We start from the raw sequence: 10,087 nt of genomic DNA, 5'->3' as shown, positions 1-10,087 counted from the left end.
AAAGGCATAATTTACCATTTGCAGATGAAACAAAAAAACAGAGTTTTAATGTTTCTAAAATGTGAGTTACGGATAGAAACATCCAATGTAAAAATTTGAATGACTATAATCAATTTTAAGCATTAAATAAACAAAATGTGAACAATAGAAATAACAAAAATGATTCATAGACTAAATCGTCTAAAGGTATGGTTATTGAAAAAAATGGATATCTCCTTATCTTATAGGATCCATTTCAAAAATTTTGCATGGTAGGATGTTTCATGATATAACTGACCCACACATTATGCATCAAATGTGACATCTCGAGCATTTTTAAATCACTGCTCCCAATGGTAAACAGGACCTTTAAAATACGGGATTCATCAATAACCAGAGTAAAAGAAAAACAAGAAAAAAAGAGCAACTAAACAAAAAAATACAAGCGTAAGAAACCTTATTTTCAAGGTTGCAAAAGGGATGCACGAGCTACTATGTGAACAATATACATAATTGTATATATATACGTATATATATATATGTATATGTATATATATATGTGTGTGTGTGTGTGTGTGTGTGTACATCATTAGATCTTTTTCTCTTTGGGATGTGTACATAATTTATAAAGTATCTCACATTTAAAAACTAAAGGATATTCAAAATTTGAATGAGTACATAGTATAGAGAAGAAAAAGCAGGAGATCCGGCAAAAATCCTTGAGAATTGTAATAATTATAGTGAACTACTGCACAGGGGTGGCATTATTCCTAAAGCTGACGGCAATGACTATCTTGTGCTGACGTATAAGTCTTGGGATCATTTTCAGTGAATCGGACGTTATTGCTGCAAATCGAAACAACGACATTTAACTTGGAGAATTTGGGATATCCACGTCAGACAGGATGGGGAAGCCACAATATCCGTCTCCACTGAATCTATGTTTCTTTTAGGTAATTTTATGTCGATATAGGTGCATTTACCGTCCCCTTCATAGCTTGACATAATCATGTAATAATATTTCTGCTAAGCTATAGGATTTTAGTCTCCTTGTAAGATTGTTACACCCAAGCACAGTTTTCTCTGCCGGACACTGTCATGACTGAAAAAATGTTTTACTACTTCAGTATGAGTAGGACTCTCTATTATACTAATCAAAATTGCTGTTAGCCGAGATAAGAGATAAATGATGGAATAGAAAAGAAATAGAGAATGGCACACTAACAGCAAAGAAAAAAAAAGCGAAGAGACAATGCAAGAGTTAAAGAAAAGTGATTTACACAAATGTAGTAACAACAGTACTCACAACGATGTGCATACATAATCGTGTAGACTACCAAATGGAATTGACGTATGAATCTCCATCTATGTACAGTCTCGGATGTAGGGATTTTTGCTGTTGAGTTGATTCATTCTGCATACACGCTTTTTCCCTTTTCCACGTTTTTAAAGACTTTCGCCCCTTTAATGTCAGAAAATACATCTGGCAAAACGCACTTCCGGTTGGTTATCCGGTAGAACGAATACCCGGTTGCGATTTCAAGGAGATCAGTGCGTGACAGATCGGGCAGTGAAAAAAAAAATCCCTTTCTCTCTTCCGCTCTCAAACACACACACACACACACACACACACTCAAATTTTATGTTCACTTTGGAGAAACAAGTTTAGCCAGACTATTGGATGAAGTCGGATATGAGAATTCACTTTCCGTCCACGCTTTGCTGTGTTTCGAATGCCGTGACTGACTTTACTGATCAGCGTGGAATCCATATTATTTATTATCGTTGTCGGTCTTTTGGAGGGAAGAGTTCAGTTGACACCATGTACCAGTCAAGACGTGCATCGCTGGCTTCGAGCAGTCTCGACATCAATTCCCTTTCGACCGACGTTCGAAGCGTGCGCGGCACCGGCCGCGACGTGGCCCGCGATCGCTGGATAACAGTGGAACCAATTCTCTTTCTGGCGTCGATGTCCAGCGGCATACTGCTCGTGACCAGACTCCAATACCTCCGCGCGCGCATCGCGCACGACTTCTTCAACCAGTCGTCCGACTTTGGGGCCAACGTGTCCGCGTGCGATGATTCCCTGAACAGTAGCAGCTACGCGATCGAGCAGGCGGTGCAGGCGCGCCTCTCGCTCTACGCGCTCATTCTCAACGCCTTGAGTACATTCCCCGCCATCTTCACGACGATTTTGATTGGATCGTTAAGCGATCGTATCGGCAGACGTGTTGGTCTAGTGACGCCGTTGGTTGGCCTTGTCCTCCAGGCGGCCATATATGTCGCTGTTTACTACCTCCGACTACCCATCTGGGTGTGTTTTATCGCAGATACTTTGCAAGGAGTGACAGGTAGGCCTACTGATTTGTCTCACTCTTTACAAGAGTTATGACGAATTCAATTGTGACTGTGCCCTATCGTAAACGGTATATTTGAAGAGTGGGGAAACTAATGTGAAGAAATCGTCAAGCAAAATAGATAGATATATGAATCAATTAATCAATCAACAGATGAAAACTAATTTATAGCAACATTCATTTGAAATCAATTTAAATTTATTTTTCAAAAACATAACACTTAGCTTTCTTTTGTAACAAACAGAGAATAAGTATACATTCAAATAAATGTGTAGACATACAAAATGTATAGAAATACAAACATATTACCTATCATACATTGTACATACATATACAGAAATGTATAAGCGAAATGTCTGCCTACTGATTAACAATTCGGAAGCAACATAAATGTATACCATCTTCCTCTTAATGGACACATTTCGATGTCTGCTATTATTATTTTGAAGTGTGTGTGTGTGTGTGTGTGCATATTTTCAATGGATTTCTTCTCTTGTTACTTTATACTTGCATTTATGTTTAACAATGTCGTTTTCATTCAATTAATGGTGAAGGTACAATGATCTATACCCCCCCCCCCCCCCCCGTCTCTAAGCATGTTTCCGTTTCCAAGATGATGGCGAAATAAAATAACTATAAAATAATAGTGTTTGATTTTCTCTTCGTGGTAATAATGGCGTTGTATCCTTTCAGTCATATCGAATTACTTTTGGTCTTGATTTCTGAACGTTTCATTTTTTATTTGGGGTTTGTTGACAAGGTGGCTATGGCCTACTGCTCAGTACAGCGTCTGCCTACGTAGTAGACATAGTTGAAGATGAGATGAGAACGTGGCGAATCGTCGTCGTCGAGATATTCCTCGTACTCGGTGGGGGACTGATTCAACCAATCAATGGGTTCCTTATAAAGTACTTTGGAATGGGCGTGGCTTTCGACCTGGCTCTGGGCGTGGCGTTGCCAGGGCTGCTCTACGCGATGTTACCGTGGTTCACGCCCGAGACTATCGACAATGAAGCTAACAAGCTGGATTCTCTATCTGATAAACTGAGCGGTAAGTGACCAATTACCCCTCCGTTGAGACCTCTAACTTAGATGAAAAAACAATAATGAACCAATGTAGGGAAGAATTCAAGAAGAAATCAACCAATCAACCAATCGAGTGATTTATCATTTAATAAATCAAGAGTAATAAGTAACGAGTGATAAAATTTATTACTTTCTTTATAAAATGAACAAAATACCAAGATGTCTTTACTCAAGTTAACTTCCTAAAATGTATTATTACAATCTAGAAAGTAGATTGACTATTAAATAACTTCATGAAACGTCATCCACTGCTTAACAACATGATTTTTCAAGGAAGACGCTACCTAAATGAATGTCATTATATTGAATTGAATTCAATTCAATTCAATTCAATTCATTTATTTTCATACTTTTTCGTATATGAATATCACATCAGAAATAATAATACAGGTTCTTTTACCTCGTAAACAATGTGCAAAAACAAACCTAAATGGTCCGCGAAATCGAAAGGGGGTTGAACAAAGAGAAGTATGACGGGACCTACATGAAAAGCAAGCTTGTTTGGCTGTAAGCAAAAGAAACGGAGAACGGATAGAAGATAAGACCAGGCGAGTTAGTGGTACCAAATAAGAAAAGCGGGGTATGCCTATGTGAAAAAAAGAAGAAAAAAAAAACTATACTAAAATGTGAACCATAAAATTGTATTATTATTGTGACCGAGCTATAATTCGTGCAATAATGCAAGGGGCGAACGGAGTGGAATCATGTGTACATTAGAGATATGAACATTTTATTTTCTGCTGCAGACATCTTTCAGGGAATATTCAGTACGCTGTCCGTTCGGAGTGGTGGGCGACGATGGAAAATTCTGACCTTGTGTACGGCGGAGCTCTTTCTGGTAACGTGCATCAACGGCGTGCCGATAACAACCACCTACGGGCTGGGTCCGCCGTTCTGCTGGGGACCAGCTACGGTAGGCTACTTCACGGCGGCCTTGGCAATATCACCATGCGTCGGTGAGTTTTACTTGAAATCTTCGTCTTCTGCTCTTCTTTTTATCCTTCTTCTTCTTCTTCTTCTTCTTCTTCTTCTTCTTCTTCTTCTTCTTCTCGATCCCTACGCTCTTTTTGTACTCGTCTTCTTCGTATATTTTCCTCGCCCTTTTCTTTTCCTTCCTCTCTTTTTTTTATTTTAATGATTTCTCCTTCCCATGCATGCATTTCATTTTAACAATGTTCTTCTTTCCCTTCTGTACTTACTGGTTTCTCTATATCTTTATTTGATTCTGCTTTTCTTCAACTCCTTTTCACTTTCTCTTTCTTTCCATTTTTAACTATCAACCTCCTACTCTCCGTTGATTTTTTTGTAATTCTTTTCTTTTCTTTTCCTTCACTCGCCTACTTGCACTTTCCTTTTCACCACGTTTTCTTTTCTTTCTCGTGCTTTCTTTTTCTTTTATTCTCTTGATTATTATCTTTCTCTTCAACTTTTTTAGTCTTAGGAATATCAGATTTCATTCATTGTGTTGTAAGTTTATCGGCCAACGTAAAGCCCTGCTCATGAAGATCGTCCCCTGCATTTCCAATGTCATATGATATTGTATATCATTATATTCTTTATACCCAAACTGTTGAGCTGTTCCTTATCGTACAATTTACATTCAAATTGACACTGTTTTGTACTTTTTGTCCCTATAGGTTTTCTTGTCACCCCATTATGTGTATCAATGACTTGGAACATATGATTTATGACATAGGCCTACACTCTATATTCAAATTTTGTCATACACTGTAATGAAAACCGGAATGATGGCAGAAATGTAACTTGTTAACTAAACTAAACTAAGCTATAAAAAAAACAAGAAAAAACAAACAGATGAAAACCGGTTTTTAGACTCTGTGGTTTTGTGATACATAAATGGTCACAAATTCTCCGAGCTTGGTCAACCATTCAGGGCCAATAATTTACGAAACAAAGGCACAAAAGCGCAATAATGGGACTGGTGATCTCAGGAGGCTCGCTTATCATGCCTACAACCGTATATAGGCATAGTATAGGTTTATTGTTTATCGTTATTTTGGTACGTCATAAACCATAAACACTCGTCACAACTCCATATTTACAACGGAAAAGAGGAAGAACAAAGTGGCCGTTATCACAACTGCGCCGATTAGTAGAAAGGCTTGTTAAAACAAATACTAAAAACGTGTGTGTGTGTGTGTGTGTGTGTGTCTGCTTTTTAAACAGGTGTTCCCGTCGCCGTCAAAGTGTTGAGTCTCTGCATGAACGAGCTATGGCTGATGCATTCTGGGACAGTATTTCTGCTGGCTACTTTCGTCGCCATGGCGCTAGCTCCTTCCACACCGTTTATTTTTGCAGGTTTGTTGTCACGTAGCCAGTTTAGGATGGCACCGATTTATCACGAAGAAATATAAGCGTAACCGATATCCATATCGACAACGAATAACAGATGATGCTCGTTATTTCGAAGGTTCGTTAATCCAAAACTGAAATAAGGTTCGTTATTCAGAAGCACGCATATTCGATGGTCAAATCAGAGAGGTCACCTCCCTGGTCAAATCAATAAGAGCATCAATGAAGCATAGACATTAATTTTGTTAATCCGAGAATGAAATAGAATACGTCTTTATTCCGAATATTGGTGGCGTTATTCAGATGGTTCGTTATTCCGAAGGTTCTTTAGTCCAAAATGAAATAGGGTTCGTTATTCCGAAGATTCGTTAATTCGAAAATGAAATAAACTTCTTGTTTGCCAAGGTTTGTTTATAAGAAAATGACAAATTTGAAAGTACGAACCATGGAACCCTGGAAATTACAAACTCTATTTCGTGTTCGGATTTAACGAACCTCCGGAATAACGAAACCCACCCCTTTGCTTTTTTTTTCGGATTGACTTGTTTCTATTTTGTTTTGTTTTATTTTGTTTTGTTTTCATTTTTGGATTAATGAACCTTCAGAAGAACGAACTCCATTTCATTTTCGGATACCGAACCTTCCGAGAAGACATTGTAACTACGCGTTGATTACCTCTTTATCTATTTCTGTATGTCGTTGTTTTTGTTGTTGATGATAAAAAACTGACCGAGTTGTTAGAGGAGAACACTGATGATAAAAATAACAATACACGTCGATCAAACAACAATCCTCGTCTACCCCAGGCCTATCCCCCTTCACATTGCCACGGGAGACTTTGAGTCTTGTGTGCGACAGTGAATGATTAATCACTCTTGGAATTTTTCTGGTCATGCAAAAAAAAAAAAAAAATGATCTAAACAATAATGTGGCAAGTTTAATTTGCCTTTTGTGTATTAGCAGGAGCAGCTGTTGGAATTCTGAAATCAATTTAGGCAAAACATTAAGTATACGTCAATGTTTAGTACTGGTGATTACATGCATCCATATTACTGAGTAATCATACATGTAGGCAAGCGTTTATGAATCATTGATCTTTTCTTATCCAACTTATTCAATTATTGCTTGGCATGGTGCCGTCAAGGGGTGGCGCCCTACAGCATTGGTACGCTGGTTTCCCCTGTGATGCGAGGAGTCCTGTCGAAAATAGTGGCTAATCACGAACAAGGTACGTACACACTCTGTCTGAAAAGGAAGCTAATTTTCTTTGTGATAGACGGTAGCATTCTCCATCAAGTTTCTGCCATGCGTCAAACCCTATGTGACGATATCAGATTAACATCGCGAATGATTATAAGAGGCACGCAAACACCTACACACACATACGCAAGCTACGTAATAAAAAAGAAAAACGGAAAGTGAGAATTAGATTTGAAATAGTCCGCTAATTATACACGATGGCATTTATTTTCGTCACTAATCTACATCTTTATGTCACATTGACAAGAAAGCAACCTTTGATACGTCATAATCATGACGGTTATTGATTATGACAAATTACTCCAATGCCGTCGCATGCCACTGATATTGTTTACACTGCAAAAAGTCCGGTGTTAAATAGTGAACACCGAGCTGGTGTTAAATTTTCGGTGCTCATTTATGGTGTTGAATTAACACCTACGGGTGTCATTTCCAAATTTTAAACTGTTTTTTGAAGAGTTTCTTAGTAACTGCACTTCTTGTTGATTTTTAATTTAAACAAGACGATCAAGAATTTTACATTAAAATACTAGATTTTTGAAAAAATGTGAAAATAAATTTACACCAAAGTAACACCAGCTGGTGTGGTCCCTTATTGAAGCTGGACGGGTGTTAAACCATTGATATTAACACCAGCAAATATCAAATCAACACCATGTGGTGTCATTTTTTAATTAACACCAGTACAGTGTCAAAATAACACCAGGTACAGTGTCAAATTAACACCACGAAGTGTCAGGTGCACACTTTTCAACACCATCACAGTGCATTTTTAACACCTGTGGGTGTGGTCCTTTATTGAAGTTTGATCGGTGTTAGATTTAACACCCGTGGTGTTAAATCTAACACCGATGTTTTTACAGTGTACCGCCTGTTGCGTGCACCTCATTAATAGGCATACGTCATAATAATGTTTATTATTATTATTATTATTATCTACAAATTGCCCTACATCGACGTCAATAAGCACTAAATTGATCAGTGTTTTAGTAGTAGCCATGAAAAATGGGCGTACATACTCGAGCAGAATTCGAACCTACGACCTCCTGATCACCGGACAGGCGTCATTTTTTTTTTTAATCATGGCTACTACTAAAACACTGATCAATTCAGTGCTTATTGATGTCGATGTAGGGCAATTTGTCAATATTTGCAATGAAAACATCTCGACGGAAGAATTTCATGAACTTCTATTATTATTATTATTGCTTTCATTATCATTGTTGTTGTTATTGTAAAGTTATTATTATCATTATTTTATTCTCATCACTATTATTATTATTATTATTATTATTATTATTATTATCATTATTATTATTATTATTATTATTATTATTATTATTAATATTATTATTATTATTATTATCATCATCATCATCACCATCATCATTATTATCACTATTATGATTGATGCTGTTATTGTTGTTGTTGTGTCCCGTTTATAGGATCAATCTTTGCTCTGGCTGGGTGCATTCACAATATCTCTCAGTTCATCGGCCCTCTAGTGTCCAATGCCGTGTATTCGTCCACCGTAGCTCTTTTCGCTCCTCTTGTCTTCTGGTTGTTTGCCGGGCTGCTGGTCATACCTACTGTTCTGATCGGGTAACTATGGCAACAATATTCTTTCCTTCTCCTCCTTCAAACACACATAAATATTGTTTATCAAACAAGTATGAAAATTATGAATATCTTAATCACATGCATACAACATGCATACTTAATACAAACTTTATCATACGTATCCGTGGTTAAAGGTTTGTGCTAATATCTAATAATGTACGTTTCCAAGAATTCATACATTGAAAAGAAACAATCTTAAGGTTCGATCTGAAAGCAAAACGAACCACATTCTGCATCAGATGACCATACGACAGCCAGTGATCAAATGGTTACCCACAAAAACTGGCAGAAAATAATTTTGATCATTTTACAGAAATGAAATATATAATTCATTTCAAAATTATTTTACATGCTTTAAATCGAAATCATAAGTACTAACTTCTTTTTCCCTCTTATTTAATGGTTAACTGATTTCGAAACTTGCATCAAACTCTCGTATAGTTTAAACTTCTCCTAATAGTAAATAAAGTTTGAAATATAAAGAGAAAACTAATGTGCTGAACCGGTCGCTGTTATCCAAGTGCTGTTATATTGTTTATTATTGAAGTAAGATTTTACTTAATTGTTTTTCAAGGAAGAGGATTCTATTGTCTTTTCCATTTCAAATGTTTTCTCAAAGTGGTCGTGATGAGCAGCGACCGATAGACGACTCGTTTTATATTTTGTTTTGGTCTGTTTTGATTTTTTATTTTGTCGTTTGGGGAAGTGTTTCTCTTATTTTTCGATGGCTATTCATAATTATTATCACGAGATGCATCTGGTGTTACAATAAGGCAAAGTATAATTTGCTGAGAATAAATATGATGTGTTTATTATCATGATTGTTTTATAGTTGCCCCTCTGCTTCTTATTCTGTCGTAGAAGTTGCAATCGCTGCTACTTAGATTGTTTTGTAAAATATCATTGATTTAATCGACAATTTTCTTCTATAAGAGAACCGAGAAAAAACACAAAGGATAACAGGAAAGATTAAAAACCAACCAATCAAACATTTCAATTCTCTCGGTAGGATCGTGCGATCGGCAGGAATAATAATAGTAAGACCAGAGTACCTGCGACTTCCCAGCAACAGCAGATAGGATGCTATCGTCTTCCAAACCAGTGACGGGATTTCTTACTGGCGCAGATTTTTACTGTTGAAGTGGATTTATATGCGTTGAACAAGAAGAGCGCCATCTGCCGTCGAGATGAACGGATTCCACACCTAGTGATCCACACACTCAAAAACGACGACTTTTCTTTGAGATTATGTGATCAGTGGAGTTTAGAAGGAAAATACAGTTGTTTAGATCCTTTTGAGCTTGTAACCATTTGTTTTGCTTTCTTTTCTTTATATCAGATATCGATAAACCACTTTACTAGTCATTTGAATTCATAGTAATCTTTACATCGAGGGATGTTGCTGCACAGCAGAAAGCTGCTTCTCAAGGCTTACCTGGCATAGCAACAACCAATGCATACTAGGTGAATCC

General features: G+C 37.1%; 1 protein-coding gene across 1 annotated transcript; it reads left to right on the top strand.

Annotated features, from left to right (window-relative positions):
* Window positions 1-1,801: 1,801 nt before the first annotated feature.
* Window positions 1,802-8,601, top strand: LOC139732363 (proton-coupled folate transporter-like). Its single transcript, XM_071643229.1, has 6 exons — window positions 1,802-2,330; window positions 3,097-3,387; window positions 4,169-4,378; window positions 5,610-5,741; window positions 6,880-6,963; window positions 8,441-8,601. The coding sequence occupies exons 1-6, from the start codon at window positions 1,802-1,804 to the stop codon at window positions 8,599-8,601; spliced, it is 1,407 nt and encodes a 468-aa protein (XP_071499330.1).
* The last annotated feature ends 1,486 nt before the right edge of the window (window positions 8,602-10,087 follow it).

The sequence above is a fragment of the Diadema antillarum genome, unplaced genomic scaffold (genome assembly GCF_040938485.1).
Source record: "Diadema antillarum isolate AM-2024a unplaced genomic scaffold, OU_Dant_1.0 seq00000415_RagTag, whole genome shotgun sequence".
Taxonomy (NCBI): Eukaryota; Metazoa; Echinodermata; class Echinoidea; order Diadematoida; family Diadematidae; genus Diadema; species Diadema antillarum.
This window is presented reverse-complemented; position numbering and strand designations above follow the sequence as displayed.